The sequence below is a fragment of the Esox lucius genome, chromosome 19 (genome assembly GCF_011004845.1).
Source record: "Esox lucius isolate fEsoLuc1 chromosome 19, fEsoLuc1.pri, whole genome shotgun sequence".
Lineage (NCBI taxonomy): Eukaryota > Metazoa > Chordata > Actinopteri > Esociformes > Esocidae > Esox > Esox lucius.
The window spans coordinates 36,012,649-36,036,227 of NC_047587.1; the positions used below are offsets into that span (position 1 = coordinate 36,012,649).

Here is a 23,579-nt window from a genome sequence, read left to right on the forward strand (position 1 = left end):
ACTTATTACTTTTCAAATTCCGTTTCAAATTTACTTTTCAAAAGCAGTTCCTAACACCAATAACGCACCTCAATATATCTGGGGTATAGTGGCTACAGGTTGTCCAGGCACTCTGTAATTAGTCATGAATAAAACCAGCCCATAGTGGTGGTATACCCCACCCCCCATATCTTTTTGTTGAAAAACATTCCTGTCTATGGTCGAACAGGTCTGTTTAGCTCATTAGAACTTAAAAGCACATATGTAACAGTGAGATTAATTTGAAAAACACAACTTTGATAAGAATTTATTAAAATAACATATATACAGGCTATAGAGTTATAAACCAGAACCTACCAATCTTTTATTGCTACGCTGGCTGCATCAGTGTCTGAAAATGTACAGGCTGTATTACAGGCTGAAGTACTACTTCAAAATCCATGATTTCAAACCACCCAGATCCACCAACCATCTCTTACAAACAAACATGAATAGCAGCAGGTTGCATGTGGCAGGTTCTGCCGGTGCCTCCGAAGTGCTCTTATTTAACAGCATGGTCAGCACCAGATGGCCCCCTGGTTGACTAGCAGTACTCTGCACATCTTGGTCTGGTACATTCACACACTGAGGGCCTCTCTATGCCCATTTAACAAAGAGCAATGCTTTCATGGAAGTGCCAGGAGTACAGCGGCACGCATCGGAAAAGCCTACTTAGACTTGAGGCTGACAAAAACAAAAGAGTACAGCAGAGCAGGAATCGTGCAGAATGACTGTATGCCATCAGGATTGGTTCTGATAAATGTTTAGATGGGTGAGTCCACCTACAGAGACGACTGCCAAGTCAGTCATATGTATGGACTGAGCACGGCAAAATCTACTTTCAGTCCTTACAGAGTCTGGCGAGAAAGGTCCACCTACAGCACGGGGTTCTCCTGTAACCACTGGAAACGGGGCCCCTCTCTCTACCCTTAATAGAATCAAGGCCATTCGTATCCACCAGCGTACATGATGGGATTCTCAATATCTGTTTGAGTCTGTGATCAAGCACCATTATTTGCTGCTCCCCTCTTAGGGGCAACAGTGTTCGAGTCGGTCTCAGTATATGGTCAGGCTCATTGAGCGGTTCATCTTCTTGCCGATGAGTCTGGAGGTTTTGGGGTTGGATTGGACAGTAGAGCGGGTCAGTACCCTGTCTGTGGACAGAACCTTCTCTTCGGCTGCTGCTTTGGCGATCTGGGCCTTTTTTAACTCCCTGGGGAAATTCAAAGAACAGTTAGGCTGATCCAAAACAATTTAGCAGTCAAAAAAGCAATTATGTCAACCTAACTGGGAAGTTACCTCAGTAGCTGTACGCGTAAACTCAAGCTAACCGCTACAAAATATAAAGTGCTAATGAGATCCTTGTTTCACTGTTTCAGTGTTGTTCTGTACTTACTTCTGAAGCAGGGCATTCTTGAACTTCTCAGCATTGAGTTCAACACGGAGCTGGTCAGCGCTCATTCTAGCTGCAGTCAACAGCACCGGGTGTTTGATAAGGTCAGAGGTGGATGGACGTCTGGCAGGGTCAGGGTGGATCATCAGCTGGGGGGGGAGGGGGGAGAAAAAGGGTCACCATCTGAAAACTACTAACTGTGAATAATCCGGACTGCAGTCTTATGTCGGTCAGTTGGCAACACTCATTCTTAGAGCAATATACCACATTTTGACTAAGCAAGCGGCACAGCAAAATAGATGCTCGCAGGCAAACTTTCAGTTTCAATGTCAGTGCCTACAAATAAAATACGAGAGAGAAAATATACCTCAAGGGTTGATAGTTTGCCTAACCAGCTATGGCAACGGCACAAAAATAGCAATGCCATTGCAATAAATGAGTAGTTGAACAAAGAGTTCGACACAGACTGCACCTTCCAATTGGTAATAAGTGTAAAATAGAAAATACTGAACTTTAACTTGATTTTTATTCAGTTTAATAGCACATTATGTAGGCTATGATCTCTAGTTTTAAGTGAGATTATCTATGCTGTTCACACCCAAGTTTGAAAATCCCAAATCATAACCGTAATTGCAATATTTGTCAAAGAAATCACAGTTCAATATTTTTTTATATACACACAAACAGGAAATAAAGCTTGAGACTCCATACCTTTAGTAGACTCAGGAATTCCTGAGAGAGTACTTGTGGAATGGGAGGCAAATTTCCCTGGCGGATGTCGTGCCACCTATCCCCGTTGGAGGGCAATGGCTCCGCCCCAGAGGCACTGATCACAGTGAGGGCCAGGGCAAAGATGTCTGCCTTCGTCAAGTTACTGTAGTCCTGGGAGAACAGATTAACAGGACGACAAAAATGTAAATGATCTGTTGAATTATGCAGATTTTTTTTTTGGCCAGGAGGATGAGCTGGCATGCCCCCCCCCCCCCCACCCCCGGAGCACAAACTCACCTCTTGAAGGATTTCATTGGCCAGAAACCTGCTGTCCCCTTCTTCAACCTGAGGATTGTTCACCCTGGTCACATGGCCGAGGTCTCCTATTTTGTACACGATGCTGGTGGCCGTACCGTCGCTCTCGTCCTCCTCCTCGTCGCACGCGTCCACGCTGGAGACGGTCTTGCGAGATATGAAAATATTGCCTGAAAGAGACAACAGTCCTCCGATTAGCTTTCCTGACAACTAATATAACCGAGACGAAACATTTAAAAACAGCAACGGCCAACTACGAAGAGATGCATCTCGTGAGATTACCAGCTTTAAAAAACATGTATAAATACTACAACGGCGGTGTGCGGGTTCCTCTTCTCCTCAGTGAACTGAAGAGAATGTATTCCACTGAACGGCCTCCTGTTATAAAAACGGTTAGATTCCAGTCTTACTCGGCTTGATGTCCATGTGGACCAGCGAGGACGAGTGGATGTACTTGAGGCCGCGTGTCACCTGCAGTAGCAGGTCTTTCAGCTCCAGCTCAGACAGGAAGGTGAGCCGTCTGCGGTTGGCGGCCGTGATGTCCGAGAGGGTGCCCCCGTTGCAGTACTCGTTCTGGATGAGCATGTGGTCGTCCTCGGCCCAGGCCGAGTAGTAGCGCACCACATGGGGGTGCTGGCCCAGGACGGCGTGGGCGTACACCTCCCGCAGCGCATTCTGTCTGCGGAGGGACAACGCGGATGTGTTCAGACAAGGCACTTCCTCCATTTTGCTCACGCGGTTAAATCATAAAATGTAAACTGACATGTCAGGTTGCAGATAAAACATTTTGAAACTATTGACGGACTACGTTAATGGTGACGGAACAGAAGGATGAGACGGGGTTAACTAAGCACAGAACATCCAGAGCACGCTCCCGCTTCACGCAGGGGGGAACTGACTCACTCGTCTACGGAGCCGGCCAGGGGCTTCTTCGAGCGCTTGATAGCGTAGACGCAGCCGTCCAGTCTTTTCACACACTTGAAGACGGCGCCGTACTGCCCGCAGCCAATCTTCTCCAGCTCGTGGAACTCTGAGGTGTACCTGGACTTCATGTTGCTCTCCATCATGGTGATCCTCTGGAGGGGGGGGGGAGGGGGGAGTTTAAATAACAACACATGCTGCCGTTACCTCCCACAGCGTCTAGCCATGTGCAAATGAACATCAGGTGGACAACTCTGCTAAGGGGGAAAACAACACGTCCTGCCACTGAAACCCAAGTAGATCGGAATGATATCGTGTCATTATTTTCCTACATGCTTTGACATCCATTTACTTTCTAAACTGCCTAAAAAGTGGGCTGTTTGCAAGTGATTAAATGACACTGCAGAATGAGGGACCCTCTGCCTTACATTTTGGGTGAAAAACACCTTTTAGTTGGATGAAAAATTTGAAGACCACAAGCAAAATAAATGAGCTCCTACCACCTTGATTAAAAAAAGATTAAATATGCCACTGCTCCTTTTGTAAAAGTTGACTTTAACCAAGGTTAGAGGATTTCAATCATAAGTTCTCCAACCTTTCCTGGGCACCCCCAACAATTTCACAATTTTGCTGTAGCCTTGAACCATCCCACCCGAATCCAAGAGTCACAGGCTTGATAAAGACAAGTGTGTAATGTTCAGGTGTGCCAGCTTTAAAATATATCTGGGGGTCCCAAGGAGACGTTAATGTAACCATACAGTGACTAAATACAGAGCAAAAGAAAATAACTACCTTTGGCGGGGGAAGGATTTCTTCCTCTGTTTCAGCGTCACTTGCCTCCATGTCCTCACCACAGGAGCTGAATAAGAGGACATGTTTGTTAGCACCCATTGTAACACCAGAGGGCAGTACTGAGACCATCTCACACACGGCTGCTGTTCATTAGTGACCTTGGCCGCCTTGGTTTCCAGCCAAAAAGGTTTCCTTACTCCTACCTAGTCAACGGATTTAACGAACCCTTCTCGCAACAACAATGGGCTACAATCTGTGTACCCGGCATATGGACAAACCCAGGTATCAAGTGTTGAGACAAATCCCTATGTGATCAATTATTGTAGTTCGAAAATGTATTCAACGTATATGAAAACAGTCCTATATTCCATAAATGCTTAAGTCCTAATTTATAATAATGCATGATGAATCCAGTTTTTAACAAAGCTTAATGATTCCTAATCTCTAAAAATGCTTAAAAATATAGTTCAACCTCAAATCAGGTTGTCTCAAAAGGTTAATTGCATCGTATTTCAAAACAAGCCATTATTTCCTTTCATCCCAGCCTGGAGTTAATATAATTAGCGTTGTCCAAATTCATGAATTAAAACCACTAAAATTAAAACTAGCCATAGCATATATTGCTCAGTGATGATGTCATCAAGAAAAAATAACAACCACATAGAACTAAATACTGTGGTCAGGAGCAGCCTATTTTCTTGAGTGGAATTTAGAATTGTAGATATGTGGTAGAGTTTTTTGGGGGAACCCACACATGTAATTTCTGTCTTGTGATGCCTTTGAATAGTAAGAATTGCTCCGTTATTCTGTCTGTCTGAGAATATAAGAAAATAAATGCTATATTCCCCAGACACAGACGTGGATTGATACCATTTGCTAACAAAACTAACCATTAAACATTCGAAGTATCAGTGTGGTTAAACGTGTATTGTAAAAAAAATAAAACATTCTCTCTGGAAAGACAACTTTGCGAGGTTCTCTGAGGTAAAATGACACCACTAGTCTTTCATTTGAAGTACTTTCAAGTCAGTTTCCTCTTGCTAGATCAGGACACAGTTTCAATATGTGAATTTGAAAGAGGTTAATGATGCTAATTCTAGAATGGGACATGAGTAAAAAAAAATATTATCCTCAAACATGACACCATGGGCCTAAATACACCCCCAGATAAGGTTAATTTCAGGGCAAAATTATTTTTGGATAAACTATCCCTTTAACAAGTCCTATGTTCAAACAAAAGTACTTATTGAGTGACATACTCATTCCAGTGTGCTCTTTTCCGGTTTGTCCTCTGTTGAGTGACAGACTGAATGAGGAGGGACTCGGGGGTGAAGGGGTTGATGTTGACTAAAGGGGTCTGGTTTCTCCTGACGTCTTGACCAGTTTTTCCAGTTGAATCCACATTCCCAAAGAGAGCCACTCTCCTACTTGAGGATGCTGAGCTGGCAGTTCTGGCTTTATTGAGCAAACTCTGCAAATGACAGAATTAACATATTCAGTTTTATAGAAGTTAAATTAAACAATATACATATCAATGCACAACACTGATGCTGAAATGGACCATGCGTGAAAGGGCAGTCATGTCCAGACATGAAAAGGACTGACTTGGAATCCATGAGTCATCCAGACTGACTGGGTTTCGAGTTGTATAATATTTGGGTCATTACTATTATGCAACCAACAGATAGGGCAGTAAGGATACCTTTCAAACATTTGGACAATATAGATTTCAATAAGTGGTTTGGCTGACTGCCAGAGTTTGACGGGAGTAATACAGTACTGGGTGCACGTACCAGAAAATATGGCAAATGGGCGTTAATATCGCTTACCTTCATTTTTGTTAAAAAGCTGTTTTAATTATTAGATCTAGATGCCAGCTTTATTATGTGACTGGGCAATACTACATTAGCCTACACATACGGCAAACGAGGCACAATTTAAACCTGGCCATGATTTTTTAACTAACCTACACATTTGAAAATATGTTTCTGTTAGGCTGACTGACTGCTGTTTTGTAATCGTGCATGATTCCAAACGGGGGTAACGATAAGCTATGTACAGGTTTTTCCTTACAATAACTATAAAATAAAGCATTTCATGAAAATCTGAGAATGACAAGGCTAGAAAGTGTTTGCCACAAAATAATCGCCTACACGGTTTCAACATTTATATGAAAAATCCTAATGTTCAAAACGTGAATTAACTAACAAATACTGTATTACCCTAGTAATGGTTTTAGACAAATGTGGCTACGTGAAATAGCTGTTAGTTGGCTGCATTAAGAGTTAACAAACCTTTGGTGTGTGCGGAGTATCAAAAAGACGAAGTTTTCTGAAGGTTTTGTGTGGCGGCGTGTCCGGGCAGTCTGGAATAGGTGAGCTCGAAACTTCTCCATCGTCCGGGACATAAGACCGCTCGGGTGAACTGCCGCCGTACAGCCTGGAGCTTTTCCGAGGTGATGGGGAACCCCTCGAGAAAATAACGTTACTGGTGGATTGAGGATGAGACGGAGAACCAAATCCTTCTTCATCCCATAGTTCAACATCACCGTCCACACCCGTCCGATTAATAAGGGGGCTACTGTCCTCGAGTCGTTTGTCGACACTGTCCCGTCTCTGGTGCATCGGAGAGTCCAGTTCAGTAAATCCAGATTCAGCTCCTGTACTGCTGTTACCATCTTCGATTGGTTCGTCTTCTTCATCGCTCGGCGTGAACTGTAACTTTTGACGTACTATTGCTTGAGCGTTTGGAGACGAACTTCCATGCCGACGACCGCGACTGAAACACTGCATTTTCATTTAAACACTGGCAATCACTTCTTGTTTTTGTAACCAACTGCTACTTAATATTCGTACTGTCGTATGTAACTTACATACGAAACTACAATTATCTTGAAAAATTTAAAGTCACCCAGCTGTGCACCAGAAAAGTAAAGAAAAACGCGGAGCCGGCTAGCAGCCACGCAAAAGTTTGTTCGCTAACTACAACAAAAAAAAAGTAGTAACTACTTAGGTAAAATGACTCCAACATAAAATGTCTCTCGATCATGGAGTTCTCTTAACAGTAAATTCCACAAATACCTTCTATTAGACGGGTCGTAGGTTCATCTGACTACATTAATTCTCAAGCTGTGTATTGTAGCGATACAGCTACAATAACTTTACACGCCCCTGCAGTTGACGATACCTAGCGGAAAATGGCTGCGCAGTCAAACACAGCTTCTTCTCGTCCAGAAACCAGTGAATAGAAATAGAAATCGGAATCTGTCGTTATCGAAACAAAAAATAACATCGAAAACTCACAAAAAGTATTAATATACCTTAACTTGTTAACTAGATAGCGAAGTGTCTTATCACAACAACATATTAGCTAGCTGGCTATGTTTACAAAAATGGTTTCAATGAAAGTCGGGGCTCCTCCTATCACGCGGGTAGGTGAAGGGCTTCCCGCGACCGTTAGTCAGGTGACCTTTTCCTCAACCAATAAGAACGAAAAATGTCTATTTAAAATATGGGCGTAACTACAGATGCTGCTGTATATGGTAGCGTTGGCTGTGTTCGACTCGACGACGTAGGGAATCGACTTTGTGAAGATATATACGCAATGTATGATGGGTAAAGTGTGACTCAACGATTGATCTACAAAATAGCCTTTAATTTGCAAGGTGATTTGTAGATCAATTAGCACTTGTCTGGAGTTTGATCCTCCCTAAACACCCCCATTAATTCAAAGTTGGTATGGCGCGAAGGATTGACCATGTTCGCAATTGCTAACTAACTAATCTACAGATCACCTTGCTTGCAACATAAATAACGATTCCTTATCACCATTTTATTTATAATTTGTATTATCAGTTATTCACAATTTACTCGGGGTGTTTTTCCATTTTGGTTCTCTCAAACACTGACATTGTCTTTCACAATTGAGTGAAACCACCCAATTAAATTCAGCACACACATTTACTTTCGTTAATAACTTTGAAAGCAATTGTTCTATTTCAATAATTTCTTCAATTAAATGGGAAAACGTTTTTAAAAAGTAAGAACGGAACTGAAAAAAGGACAGCCAGGGCTATATATTTAGATCTGCATGCAATATGCTATATTTGCATTACAATATACAATATTGGAACTAAGCCTATCTTTTGACTACACAATCTATTCATAATGAAATACCAAACATTATAGTTGAGAATATGGATTATACAAGCTCATTGAGACAGGTTTCAGGTTCTAGCATCAATGTAAAATTACAGTCTAAAAATCATTTCATAATCATAATTCAGCATGTATTATATTTAGCCGGAGGTTACTAACGTGTTACTGTCCTGCTAAAAAGGGTCAGTTTCAAACTTGGTATTTCATGGCTACCAGAGATATTACAGTGATTCTACATGGGTAATAGATTATGCACATATAAACAATTTAGAACACATCCAGCAAAAAAATTGGACAATTATATAATGTTTGTTCTTGAAAAGTCAAGAAAATAAAAATTTTATTAAATGATCAAAATGTGGTCCACAACTCATTGTAATAGTTCTTGTCACACACACATACAAAATAAGAAATCTGTACCCAAACAAACTTTATGTACACACAATGTTGATAACACAGTATTTTTATTTTAAAAATGTGTTCTCTGTACATTGCAGTTAGCACAATAGAATATTAGAAACCATGCTCTCTTTACCAGTGGATGGAGGGGCACACAAAGACAGTATAGGACAAACGTGTATATCAAAATATACACACAGTTCATGTTGAATCTAGAAAATAGTGGCATACACAATTTTCCTTTTTTGCTATAAGTTTGTCCATAGTTCATTTGTGTTAATCGTCTAATCCTGTGGTCTCCCCTTGCTGTATTCTTGATGCTATTCTGATGGCTTCTTCCAATGATGGTTGATCACGGAGCTAAGAAAACAACACATAGTTAGCACTGATAAAGATCAACCAACTTATATCTTTGTCAAATACTCACAAGTTCATTGTAACCTTGCAACACTAGATTAAATATGTTAATCAGCCCATCCAATCCCACCTCCTGGTCATGAGTCTTTTCTTTGATTAAGAACAACAACAACAAAATCAGAATCACCTTTAGTTGTTAACAATCTTTACAAATACCCAGAACTTTACTGCTAGTAAAGCTAGCAGTAAAGAACATAGAAAGAAACCGACAGGAATTGACACAAAGTACTTTTGTTTTATAAGATAAGTGAACAAAGAAGTGTAAGGAATCCACAACAGTGACAGGGTGGTCCTGGGGCGAGCAATTAGAGAGGTTGAATGGGTTTACAAGGGAACGATCAGCTCACTTTGGCTATCACACAAACCCCACAGGTGGAACAATGCCTTGCTTTGTTAAACACCTTGTAGCACTCCAGTCTGTACTAGTCATATAGACCTTTGAACTTCTGACTGATTCACTTTTATTGATTTTCATAATATTCCACACAATAGGTGGTTACATTAAAAACTAAATTATATGGCAAAAGTTACAGCTTCAAGTAATTTGGTTTACTACACAACAGCAGTTGTGACCTTTACGTAAATCCCCCAAAACAGATACTAGGTGAAACCTGGAAAGAAAACACCTCCAGAGGAAAAATTCCCCTTGCTTTCTTCTGTATGTTGTGATAAGCCTCAGAAACTACTGCAGTACTACTGGCCCAGCCAGTAAATCATTTAAAATTCACATGTGGTTCTAGAGGAACGAGAAATACAGTTCTGCTTATGTCCCAAAAAGCCCTGCGTTGGCCAGAAGTAGTGCACTATACAGGCAATAGGGTGCCATTTTAGTGATAAGGAATGGCTCAGTGGAATTAGCCAACATTCATGGTTTACAGAACTAATGACAACTGGAAACCCACAGTACAGACATCCTGTTACTATGAGCCTCCTTTCAGTATGGAAACACCAGAAACGGCAGTTGGGCACTTTAACCCTAGGACACACAGCTCCTGTTATGCCCCAATCCAACCCCACCTACCCATAACTTTACCTGAGCATTTGAACAAGCCATGGAGGACGGGTAGGGAGAGAAAGGCACAACTTTTGTAGTTCAATCAATGCCAATTACTCTCTTGTTACTCTCCTAGCGGTTAAAGGATCTGAACAGAAAAACTTTTCTGAATCATATCCCTAACAGAATACTGTATCAAATCATTGTTTTCATGTTGCAATACTAAGGGGAACAGAAATAAATATATATTGAACCAATTGGGAACATGCTGTTCCCACAACCACATGGAATCTCCTTTATAGTGGTAGCAGCATCTGACCAGTTATCAAAGAGTTGCTTTTTTGAATCCTAGAGAAAGGTTAATTTTTTTAAATATTTATCCTAGAGCTGGACATTTAACAACAATTGCCCCCCAGGCATCAAATGTGGCAGGCTCTATGTTTTGTTAAAGCACTTTGTGACAACCGTTGATGTAAAAAGGGCTTTATATAAATACATTTGATTATTTAAAAATGGACATTAAGTTTTGGTTGGACCTTGTATGCATTTCATGAGTAATGTAGTCCTTTAATATTAAATGTTACCTTTACATTCAAAAATAAGTAACACATTTTGTAAGGTTCTCCCATTGCCATATTCATCATAAACATTTAAATAAGCGTTGATAACAGCGTCAGGGTTAGAGTGGATGTGTAAACACAGCCTTACTAAGATCCATGCGGTCATCGTGGGCGGCATACCTGCACAGCAATTTGAGTGCCATTGGAAGTAGCCAATAGCGTGACAGGGTGAGGGCTGGAGGTCACAACCTGGTGTTCCTGTTCTTGGCTGAAGTCCACTTCCTCCACTGAATGGTATGCAGTCATATCTGGGTTCATAATCTGCACCTGTATAGGACAGAAATATAGCTTGAAATAGAGGATTGCATTGTGTATTCAAGTAGTATAGGCTTTGCAGTCTGTTCACTGCAGGACTCACTCCGAAATGCAAAGCGAATTGTTTTGTAAATGTAGCACTTCATGTCTATAGGGTCCACACTTTCTAGTATTAATTGGGCACTTTGTTTTGTGTAAAGCATTATTTACAGATTTCCCAGTGCACCTTGCTTTTTAAGAGAAAACTTAATTACAACCCATTTGTCAGTGACCGAAACATTGTTTTTGAATTGTATTTTTTTGGGTTAGGTCACCTAGGTGTAATCCTTATTGAAAGTTAACATTAAAATGAAATAATCTAAATGATAATTCATATTTCATAGGGCCTTATTTTGGGATCTAGTTTGACACTTATACAGTTGCCGTAAACATGGTCCCCACCAAGAAATCAGAGACACCAACAGGTGACATTCGTTGTTGTTAATCCTCCCCTTCACATGGACATCAAAATGTCCCTGCCCCCTTTTTGGGAGTATGTATTTGCAGTCTGCTGAGGTAAAAGAGAATTTGTTAAGCTGGGGACTGGAATGCCATGTGTAAAGGGGCAGAGCTCTGTTGTCTTTACTACACTCTGTTTTCATGCCCATTCAGTTTCTTTTTTGTGATCAATTGTTTTCATTATAAGAAAGTAGATTTTAATGAATGTTTTACTGCTGTTTTATAATAAATACATTTAAACAAGAAAGGAAAAAACATGCTGACAGGAAGATAGAACTTTGTGTCAGTGCATATAAATACTTCCTTTAGCCATTAATGAGATTTCAGTACCTTTTTAATTTGGCCCACATTTCAGCAAACTACTTGAATTCCTTGAGAAGTGACCTCAAAAAAGTCTAGACCAGCCTCTCCTAACCATTCAGATGCTTTCTGATGTGGGGTCATGCTGGACTTTAAAACACTTGATAATGGGCTTATTTCATGATGCCCTTCACACCATTAAGGCTGTCAGGACCAGATGCTACAAAGCCACTACAGTGGGTAATCATATCTTTCTCATTTTCAACTGTAGGCAGTGTGATTCATCATTCCACACACCCTCTCCTCTAGGATTCAGGATACTTTTGGAGAAGTTCAATATAATAAATCATCATCACAACTACCTCAACATCCCCAGCTTCCATTTGACTCATTCATCCCCTCCCCCCTCTGTAACATTAACTACTATAAGTACTAGACGCAATCAACAATGTATCTTAGTGGCTCTGGATAAGAGCATCAGTTAAATTATAATAATTCTAAAAGATACCTGTCCCTCTGTGCCATCTGCTGTCACCATGGTGACAGAATGATGTTCTTGTGATGTCAGCTCGTGGGCTGGGATGGTGATGGTGGTGCCTTCTTGCGTAACCATGGTAATCGTGCCACCCATCGCTTGTAAGTCCGCTTCGGAGATACTGACCTGGAGTGTGACGACACACAATGTTACCACAATGTTCTACCTCACAGGGTGTCTGAACTAATTCCGTGGAGGGCCGAGAGTCTACAGGTTTTTGCTCCTACCATGAACTTCATTAATTTACTAAGTTCTCTAAATAGGTACCTTGTCAACCTTGTAACCGTTTCAAATGTAAATGCTCATTAAAACCGCATTTAAAAAAAAAAAAAAAACTTGCAGTACATACTGTCCAGCATCAACCAGTTAGCAACAGCCTGATGCCAGCGCATGCATGCAACGTGGGCTTTGATTTGCGGAAGGCAGTGACAGCAAGTGTGGTCTTATTTTGGGTTTTACAAGAGTGCTGAGGGAAACTTAATCAAAGATGTCACCCTGTCTGCAGAACACTCAAAACAACATTTCCAGCACACACCATGATCATTCTGATTACAGTAACATTTTGGTCACTATAACCGTGACATGACATTTTCATACCGTTTCACCTTTAAGTCCTTCTTGGACACAGAAGGAAAAATTCTCCACCCCAGTTTTAACTCCCTCTACACCTTAACCATACCACACAATGCCATTAGCGGGCGTTGAAAGGTCCCATGTGAAAGAGCTCTTTTAAAGGTTTCTGTTACGCTTCTATTAACAAGCTATATACACTTCACAGCAATAAGACGTTAAAGTAAAAAAGAATATGGCACCAATCCACATGCAATCGTATAGTATGTCCTGGATGTGTGCCATGCATTCCTGTGTGGTGTTTATTTACATGCTGCGTCGTTCCGTCCTGTGTAACCAGGGATACTTGATGCTGTTGCCCAAGAACCTCTGGAGTTCCCACAGACACCTGCTCCGACCCGGAGTCCTCTCCCTCCACTACAGACGTGTAAGTGACTCCGGGATCGTCAATGGCATCTGAACAGCACACGGGAAGAAACAAAACAGCTCAGCTTAGGAAACTACGGACTGAAAAGAACCCATGTTGTATTTCAAAAGCTGAAATGGGATTACATTTGGGATGTTGTTATTGACGTCGTCAGGGGAATTCTTGTTAGATATCTCAATCAAATGCAAATCTAAACAAGACGTTAAACAATCTGTGCACAGTGGGGGAGTTCAGTGTTATTTTTCTCTCAGTCCTGCACACACAGACCATAGAGATGGATATAGGGCTCAACTTGGATACAGCTCATTCTAGCATATACATGGTCATTGATGGTCTCCACCATTTTACCATAGTCAACTGGGTGGAGATTCCTATAGATTGGAAGCCAAAATCAAACAGAAATGTCAAATGTTCTTCAAATTGTCTTTAACATGGTGCTGATTTGTAAACGGGGCTGACAGGGCCATCTACTGGACACAAACCAATGACAGGATCTGCTTGACGAGGGAGCCTAACCCACAGTGACCCAAACGTCACCACACTAGATGGGTAAATGATTGGGACGACCCCCCCCCCCATACAACAACGGCTACCATCTGTACAGCCTCTCCCGCTCAGAAACTCAGGTGACGCTACGTCACCGACAGAACAAGCCAGTCACTTCCCCCCCCCCGAATCGCAACAACGAAAGAAGAAAACTCAGTGCATTAAAAACGGAAACACGTTCCGTGGCGTTGCCCTTGGGGTCACAAATGACACCAGGACACACCGGTTCCACTGACCTGTGGGCGGCTCAAAGTAGGCCTCCTGCTCCTCCTCGATGGGCTCAGTGTCGTTGTGCGCCGTGCGCTTGTGCATGGCCAGGGTGGAGATCTGCTTGTAAGTCTTCCCGCAGTGGTTGCAGTTGTACGGCTTGCAGGGCGTGTGGACCACATGGTGCTTGTACAGGCTGGAGTACTCCGTGAAGCGCTTGTCGCAACCGGGCACAGTGCACACGTACGGCTTCTCTCCTGGGAACAGACGGGTTACAGGAACGTCCGTTTAAACACACTGGCATGGTTTCCCAGAGGAACACGGGTCAACGCGACAAAGCTTTGGTCTGAGGTTTCCGCGGCCATATGTCAAGGGACTGGCGTGGGTAAGAAGAAGCCATTGGCACATGCCTGTGTGGATCCTCATGTGGTTCTTGTAATTGGTGGCGCTGGCGAAGGAGCGGCCGCAGGTGGGCTCGGCGCAGTAGTATGGCCGCTCTCCGGTGTGCGTGCGGACGTGTACCTTGCGGATGTTGGACGTGGTGAACGACCTTCCGCAGCCCTCCACGGGACATTTGAAGGGTTTCTCTCCTGAAAACAAGACACGCTACAGTGAACCGACATCTCAGAAACTTCGTTAGATCCATGAGGGAGGGGAGCCTATCGATTCATTTGAAAGGCATTCCGAATCAAAAATGACCCTTTCGAATTTTGTTCTTTCATCCACTGGTGTTGCATGCAATCCCGGAAAACAATGTTTTGAGGTGTTTTGCATTATGTGCCTTTAAATCCAAAACCCCTCATTAAATGGTTTTGGGATTGCATCATCAGTGGAACACTGCACTCGAAGTTCTCCAAGTTAAAAATCTGCTAACACGAATGCTAATAAACTAAGTATAAAAAGACACTATAGTTTGGGCTAAAATATTCCTTTAAATTTTGTGGTATGGATTCTTATTCTCCTTAAAAAAAAATTAAGGCCTAAACCCCAAGTCAGAGAATGTGTCCAAGAAAAACTCCACTGGTTTAAAAAAATAACTCCCAAGAGCACCCGACCTCTTCCTTTACCCAGTGTATTGTACCTGAGTATTTATACCAGGAGTTCAACGTACCTGTGTGGGTCCGTGTGTGCTTCTGCAGGTCTCCGGATGTTTTAAAAGACTTGTGGCAGCTGATCTCCTGGCAGCGGTAGGGCTTCTCTCCTGTGTGTGTGCGCGAGTGACTCTTGAGGCCGTACCCTGAAAAAAAAGGTACCGGACCCCTTTAGCCGAGAGACAATTCAGACATAAATAAGAAAAAAAACAGCAAGGTTAATTGACCCGGGAGAAACATGAAACCCCCTCATAGTATCTTGCTACCTGTAGCAAACTTCTTCCCACAGCCAATGTGTTCACAGACATATGGCTTGTCTCCAGTGTGGGACCTCTCATGTACCTGTGGGAAACAGACAAAGACGGTTTACAACAGTACAAATGACACACACAGAAGTAAGAATAGAATGTAAAACTTTCATTAGACAATTTTAATATTTGACATACAGAGGAGGCCACTTCTGTGACCAACAACACCCCCATCCACCCCACCCACCTTCAGATGGTGAGCAGTGGTGTAGAGTTTTCCACAACCATCGTGATCGCAGCGGAACGATTTCTCTCCTACATGTGAAACCCTTCCGGGCCGCGCCTCTTGACCCTGCAGCACAATCTAACAAAGAGAGACATCTGGTCACGACAATCCAGGGTTTTGTTCATCGGGACCCCCCCTCCCTTTAATAAACATAAGAGACCAGACAAAACAAATAATCTGCCTGGACTCATCCAACAACAAATGTCTGTTTGTTATTATCCACAGCAAATGTTTGAATTTTCTTTTGGCTCATGCACCATGAAAGACAACGACCCAAGAGGGAAGAGGTCAACTTCAAAGGGCTTCAAAGTGACAGTACCTGCATGTGGACGCTGTTGTCGGTCTCCGCTTGCCCATAAAGCCCACTCTCTATATTCTCCACCTGGAGAACAATCAAACAACACGTCAACAACATACAGGGCTCATCACAGGACGGAGCGTGTCAGAAGAAAACTAGTAACACGCTCAATTGGATCTGAATAAACCCAAACTTTCTGTCAGGGTTTAGTCAGCCCGCTACCTTGGTGGTATATTGCTCTAGTACACTGATGGTCTCCGGGTCGATTCCTCCATCTGTCTGCAGGTCCGAGATGGTGCCGTCGGCCTGGATGGCCAGGATGGTGTTGGACTGGGGCATGTGCACTGTGTGCTGGATGTACGCTGTGCTGCCGTCCTCCAGCTGGACCGCCTGCAGGCTACTCTGCTCATAAGTCTCTGAGGACGTATCGCAAGAAAGGTCAAAGGTGACCAACATATTGTCCTACCCCTCGTCACTAAGCACTACTGTATATTCTCCTAAGTCTGGGAGATTTGAATTTGAGATTCCTATTCGAAGGGGTAAAAACGATACGCGTCTTTACAGACGGAAGGAGGCACTTTTATGATGTTACAGACTTTAAGAGAAGAGTTAGAGAGCCTTCCCGGGCCGTGTTCTAAAAAGTAGGCATTTTTGTGTATGCAAAAACAGAATTTATTATTTTCTATGACATTTCAAATGTCCTTGAAAATGACATGATGTGAATCACTCAAATGTATCTAGAAGAATTCACTGCACAAAAATGGAATTAGATGACATACTAACAGTGTAGATGAGCCTATAATCTAGATATTTGTTGCTTACTATATAATCAGTGAATTCATATGATGTGGTTTGATTAGTACACAGTCATTTTAGAAACAAGTATGGAATACATAATTGGGATATGGCTCAAAAGTCTGGCCTACATCACGTTTTAAGTTCAGATATCAAGTTTACTTGCCGGTTCCCTCAAAGATAATGCAACAACAGAAATCTTTAAGGATTCACAAAGCTTACCTTTGGGCGCATGGATGTAGGCTGTCGTTCCATCTTCTAGTTGGACAGCCTGGCCGTCTTCGAGCTGTAAACTGTCTCCTCCTACAACATAAACATGCAATGAATGTCTTGAATAATGCATTATATGCAGACAACCTGACAAGAACATATGAAAGATTAGATTGTCTTCAGGTTGGGCCTGGGAGTGTAGATGTACAGTTAATGTAGAGGTCCTGCTGGTGCCTTTACCTGACTTGGGCATGGACATATGCTGGACGTACGCAGCAGACCCATCCTCCAGTTGGATGACCTGTCCATCCATTAGCTGCCCATCTGAAAAGCAAACTACTTTCCTCCATTAGACTGAACTCTAATCGGAGCTGTCACAGAGGCGCAAAATACTTGACTCAGTGGGCACAGCCATGCACGGATCTAGGATCAGTTAACTCCCCGTGTATTTACCATATCGCCTCCTTTTTATTTTATTGTAGAGAAAACTTGGTGTGAGTTCAGACATTCTTGCTTAACTCCCTCCTTACGGTTATACCCCTTTCACACAGAAGGACCAGGCTTTGTTTTTATTTAGTCTGATTTTGACGTTATTTTTGTTATTTTTGGCCAACAGACACATTTCTCTATCTGGAAAAATAATGGCTATGACTGAGAATCCAAAAAAGTTTGTCGCAGGAAATCTCCAAAACTTTGTGATTGGTTTACACAAGCATCTTTGACAGGATGCTAAACTCACAGCGAGAACAAAAGCAGTGCATAAAAAGCCACCAACTACCCCATTCATACAAAGCAGAGGCAGCAACAAACTGGTGAAATAGACTAACTTGGTTGCAGGAAAGAAGTGTATCGGCTTTGTAGACAGGTTTCACTTTGCTTAAAAAGACACCAAGTAATTTATAGCAATGGCAAATGGGTGTTTTAGGCTCTGTCTGAAAGGGGTATAACATGAGATGCTTACCTTTGGGGTCATGCTGTATGTACGCTGTAGAACCATCAGCGAGGGTTACCGCCTGTAGACTCACAGTGTCCATGCTCTCCATATGGTCGCTGTCTACAGAGAAAACAGAAGTCATTTCAATTTAACAAAAAACTGGTGAGAAGAGAACTGTAAAGGTGGTGCCGTTGCCGTTCTTTTAAGGAAGTACTTCACTATTCTCTGACCACTTCCTATCAGTGATAGAAGGGATCGTTTGACCTCTCCTGGGTTGGGTTAGCTGGAGGTAGCTCACCTGCCATGGTCACCGCTTCGGCCAGACACAGGGTCACCTGCTGGCCGTCGGCATCCTGAAACTCTGCCATGCCCTGGGAATCACGGTTTATCTGGGCCAAGAGCATGTCTCAACCTACTCAAACTAACACACAGGGGAAGATAAAATGGTAACATGAGTGTATGAGTTTTTTATTCTTTCGGTTTCAGAGAGATAAAAGACTGACCAAAACAAAGACAACCTGCCATCTTGTGACTGACTTGTGATTTGTTACAGATGCAGGTAATAGTTATTATGGTTTTTGTATCACAATCTTATTTGATTGTTTGACGTGACATTCATTTTCTGAAAGGGAAATGCACGGATTATACACACTAAAAAAATCTCATGAAGTTGGCCATAACTAGATTTCCCTGTTGCCTAAAAATCACCTGTAAATGCAGAAAGGTAGTTTTCTGTAGGAAAACGTCAATAACCAAGAACATATTTGGCCAAAACGCTTGGTGTGCGACCATAAATGGTTAATGGCAATGGTTGACAGCATATCTATTGTAGAATATAACGTGTCTATTTAGTTTAAGTATCTTCAAATTAGCTAATTATGGGATTACAGTATATTCAAGAACCCTGACGTGACAACGTATTTTTATTTGGCAAGATTACAAGTAATGCTCTTTATCACAACAGGTTTGAGCGTAGCCTGAAAAGCGCAATAGTACTTAAAGTTACAGAAGAGAAGCAATGGTGTTGCAATGGCCAACTAGGACAGAGGACATCCTAGCTAGGTTGGGGCCTGAGAAGTCTCGTTAGCAATGCATAAAGCTAATCTCTGTTGGCTAGCACAAACCGGAATTTCTCAAGGGATAACCTACATTTTGTTGCATTTCAGATGTTCACGTTGTACATTTAGTTACTTATGCGGAGTAGGCTACAAGTATTATACTTTTAAAAACAACAATTCGTTTCAAAACTACACTTCAGTGGTAACCGCTAGCGCATTAGCTGAGAATGCACTTAGGCAACACCAACAACAAGACTGAATCCATTAGCTAATTAATGATAACATAAGAATTATTGTTCTTTGATATTTCATTTTATTGTAAAGCGATTTCGGCCCATCCCTCGTATACAGCTCCTGTTGTAGTTCATTTCAGAGATGGCTGTGGGAATAATGCACACTGGGTAAAAAACCAATTTATATACTAACCTCCGAAATTTTCCAACAATCCCTCCGTTCGACCACCATGCATCAGTGCAGGAAATGCAATAAGCTAATTTTCTCCCTGGAACATGTATATACAGAAATTCATACAGGGGAAAAGCACAACCCCAACTGCAATATAACAATTCTATTGGTTCCCTAATATTATATTAAAAGTTGAAGGTATCCTATTGGCCACATACCAGCTCAATCATTCACAAATCCAATTTACATTTACAGTATACACATTCACGGGCCCCTAGTACGCGCCATTCTGTGTATTGTTTGTGGCGTTGGACTAAAAATGTGTTATAACGTCAGAAAACGTTGGACGACTTGTATTTAACACATCGAGATTGTTCTGAATATTTCACATTTCGGACTCACCATACAGTTAAAATGAAATTTAGTTGTTAATGTGCATGTAAACAAAATATGTCCGCGCTGTTGGGCATCCATGTTGAAAACAAGGTTGTGTGAGAAAAATGGGGGTATATGGGCAATGCAGTGAATTGAGCAAAGGATGGCATCAACGAGAATAACTTTGTAAATCGTGGTCTCAGACTAGACGTTACATCATAAATGTACACTGATCAAAATATACATGTAACACAAATTGTTGGTCCCATGTTTCAGGAGCTGAAATAAATAATCTCAGTTTAAGTCCATATAGGCACATTTCATTCCCAGTAATAGGTAGTCCATAGATTACGTCTGAAATTGTTTCACTTGTCTGATTTCCTTTGTTGAACTGTAACTCATAAAATATTTTATACTCTGAAATCACAATGATATATTAGCTTTGGTAACATAATAAGCCTATTAGGCAAAAACAGGTGGATTGGTGGGCATATAATGAGCATATCTAGTTACTCAATGGTTGAGGCTGTGAATATTAACTATTAGCAGCTTTATTAATATTTGGCATGTTAGCTAACCTTCCCCTCAAGGATAGGCAACCCTCTTACATTTGAACAAGCCTACTGTTATAAATCATGCAGTCTTGTAGGGAGCACTAAATGTTTTAATATATTGAACTTTATTAAATCAGAAAAAATTATTAAGACTTTCTTTTTTCAACAACAAATAAACAACAAGATCCATGATTTACAAACACATAATAGTTCAATACATAAATAAATACAATAAATGCAGTACCCACCCAAAGTAAACCCAGAAACATTTCACAATTAAAATGACACAGTCATGTATCACAGACAAACCAATTTGTCTTGTAGTGAAACCTTCAGAAAAGTTCTTCATGCATTTATGGCTATAAGGCATTCAAGAAAGAGTTTATTTTCTTAGCTTACTCCACTTGAATGGGGCAGTTCTGGTTCGAGTGTTTCCCTCTGAAACCTCTTTCTGCACTTTGTAAATAAAAAGAACAGAGAGCCTTTCTAGTCTCACATTTACAATGGTGAGTTCTAAAGCTCTCCCAAGATAAACTGAAGGGCACAGAGGTATGCACGGTCTAATGGTTTAAGTTTAGAAGCTTTGGCCTGCATATAAATTGTATCCCCATAGTCCAAGACAGAACTGGACTACAATAAAAAATGAAGATATAGCCAGAATCTGGTAACAGTAACCAAAGGTCTGAAAGGGGGGTGTTATGATTTGACAGGTGACACTGCATTGTGACCTTTTACTGACAGTTAAACACAGTTGAGATTATGGACTCATTCCACAGCTGGTCTGCTCCAAAAATAGAGGGTCTGGAAAAAGCTTGTCCTAGGAGAGCAGAGATGAGCCTTGTTTATTGGGGATGATAGTAATGGTAGATACCTGTCACCATTTCCAGGAACTTCATCCAGCCATCAGGCCGGTCATAGAATGGGAACACATGAAGAAACTTCATCTCCTACATGAAAGAAGCAACGGTTACTGATCATTTTCAGTCAGATGTTGGTAAACGGCAAGTGGAGACTGAACTTCCTGCCTGCCAAAGATCAATCTGCACTTCGACCCCCGGTAGACGAACCCCTCCCTCCACTAAAGCCATGTGGACATCTGACAGAGTGTCTCCTGAAGAACTCCTTCACAGACACCTCAGTGCAGAAGGGGGGTGTCCCAGGAGTTGTCACCCAGCTCATCAGGGAGGACGTTGAGGAGACCTGGCTGTCTTGTGGCTGGACCTCGCCAATACCTATGGGTCAATATCCCACAAGGTAGTGGAAGCAGCGCTTGACCACCACCATGTTCCAGGAAAGGTCAGGGACCCTATTCTAGATTATTACAACTGCTTCAGTCTGAGAGTTACCTTCGGAACCATAAAATTAGCATGGCTTTGGTTGGAAAAGGGGATAATTACAGGATGCACCATTTCAGTGATGCTGTTTGCCCTGGCCATGAACATGCTGGTTAAGTCAGCAGAGGTTGTGTGCAGAGGCCCCCTGACCAAGTCTGAAGTTTGTCAGCCCCCCATCAGAGCCTTTGTGGATGACCTGACGGTGAAAACGACCTCGGTGCCTGGATGCAGATGGATCCACAAAGGGGTATTCGTCGCATGACCTCGAATGTGCTTTAATGCCAGCAAAATCCAACATACTGGTGTTGAAGCGGGGGAAGGTAACGGACAAGTTCCGGTTCTCCCTAGGAGGCATCCAGATTCCATCTGTTACCGAAAATCCAGTCAAGAGCCTAGGAAAGGTATTTGATAGCACCCTGAAAGACACTGCATCACTCCAATCAGCCAGTGAGGAGTTGGAGTCATCGCTGATAGCAGTAGATAAATCAGGGCTACCAGGGATCTACAAGGCCTTGCTTCCTCATCTCCTGTGGCCTCTACTGGTTTACGAGGTTCCACTGACAAATGTTTGAGGGCTTTGAAAGAAAGGTTAGTCACTTCCTCTGCAAGAGGCTGGGCCTGCCATGAAGCCTGATAAGCATCACGTTATACGGACAGAAAAGCAAACTATGGCTCCCATTCAGCAGTCTAACTGAGGAGTTCATGGTCACCTGTGCAAGTCAGGTGCTGCAATATAGAGATTCCACTGACAACAGAGTCTCAAAGGCCAGCATTGAGGTGAGGACTGGGAGGAAGTGGAGGGCCCAGGAGGCTGTGGACGAGGCAGAATCACGACTGCGGCACAGTGTTCTGGTTGGATCAGTGGCGGTTGGACATACAGGGCTCAGCAGCATTCCAAGAACTTGCTACAATAAGGCCAGAGGCAAAGTTAAACGTCACCTGGTCCAACATGAAGTGCGAACAGGAGTGGAGGAAGTTCTCTCTAGAAGGAAGGTGGAGATGCAGCAACAGGGCGCGTAGACCAGATGGGAGCTTTGGAGAGACCAATATTTTGGCCTGAGCTCTGGAAGGCAGAGCCACTCAGGATCAAGTTTTTGATCCAATCAGTGTACAATGTTCTTCCCAGCCCAACCAACCTGTATTGCTGGGGGTTGGTGGAGACTCCAGCATGCCCTCTGTGTCAGAGAAGAGGATCACACAAACATATCATCGGCTGTTGCCCGAAAGCAAGATTCCATCTGCACGGGGAAAAGCAAAGCAAAACAACAGCACCCAGCAAGACAGGTCATTGCATTTATCAAGACAGGGGAGAAACCACAGGCTCAGGTAAGGGGGTTGGGCGGACTACATGATCTAGATGTCTGAAACATTAAGTGGTCTTGCTGGAGCTGACTGTCCCATTGAAAGACTGGATGGGGAAGGCCTATGAGAGGTAGAGGGCCAAGTACGAGGACCTGGTTGACAAGTGCCCTGAAGCAGGGAAGGGGGCGCAATGCGTCACTGTTGAGGTGGGCTGCAGAGGTTTTGCCGGCCAACCATTCTTGAGGGCTCTCAAGCTCCTTGGCATCACAGGTTTGCACAGCAGAAAAGCCATCAAAAACAGCACCGATACAGCAGAGAAGGCATCCAGATGGTTATGGATCAAGAGGGGGATCCGTGGGTTCCACAGGCTACTTGGACACAAGCTAGGGCCTGATCAACCCTGGCTTGGTCACCTGGGTGAGGGTGTTTGATTGTTGAAACACCCGATGATCCCAGGTTACATCACTGATGAAGTGTCCAAGTGCATCGTAAGATGTATTTAATAACCCTGAGAAGTTTGTCGAAGACTATTATGTGATAGTGTATTTCTATCTTTCTATCATTAAATCATGAAAATAACATGTAAGACATAATTAATATAAAACTTACTAACA

At 42.5% G+C, this 23,579-nt stretch overlaps 2 protein-coding genes across 3 annotated transcripts; both read right to left on the bottom strand.

Annotated features, from left to right (window-relative positions):
* Positions 1-270: 270 nt before the first annotated feature.
* Positions 271-7,571, bottom strand: wee1 (WEE1 G2 checkpoint kinase). Its single transcript, XM_010884242.5, has 9 exons — positions 6,445-7,571; positions 5,410-5,621; positions 4,151-4,217; positions 3,341-3,513; positions 2,848-3,116; positions 2,420-2,607; positions 2,123-2,293; positions 1,415-1,560; positions 271-1,231 (listed from the first exon to the last, which is right to left on the bottom strand). The coding sequence occupies exons 1-9, from the start codon at positions 6,946-6,948 to the stop codon at positions 1,075-1,077; spliced, it is 1,887 nt and encodes a 628-aa protein (XP_010882544.1). The 5' UTR covers positions 6,949-7,571; the 3' UTR covers positions 271-1,074.
* Positions 7,572-8,754: 1,183 nt separating this feature from the next.
* Positions 8,755-19,883, bottom strand: znf143b (zinc finger protein 143b). Of its 2 annotated transcripts, XM_010884241.2 has the most exons (17): positions 19,803-19,883; positions 19,422-19,497; positions 18,236-18,358; positions 17,965-18,057; positions 17,244-17,339; positions 17,016-17,096; positions 16,221-16,414; positions 16,020-16,082; positions 15,662-15,778; positions 15,433-15,508; positions 15,187-15,312; positions 14,486-14,665; positions 14,105-14,332; positions 13,206-13,351; positions 12,299-12,451; positions 10,858-11,004; positions 8,755-9,066 (listed from the first exon to the last, which is right to left on the bottom strand). In XM_010884241.2, the coding sequence occupies exons 3-17, from the start codon at positions 18,339-18,341 to the stop codon at positions 8,983-8,985; spliced, it is 1,890 nt and encodes a 629-aa protein (XP_010882543.1). In that variant the 5' UTR covers positions 18,342-18,358; positions 19,422-19,497; positions 19,803-19,883; the 3' UTR covers positions 8,755-8,982. The 2 variants fall into 2 exon arrangements, with proteins under 2 accessions (XP_010882543.1, XP_019912099.1); XM_020056540.2 differs by lacking the exons at positions 19,422-19,497; positions 19,803-19,883 and adding an exon at positions 19,087-19,291.
* Between the last annotated feature and the right edge of the window lie 3,696 nt (positions 19,884-23,579).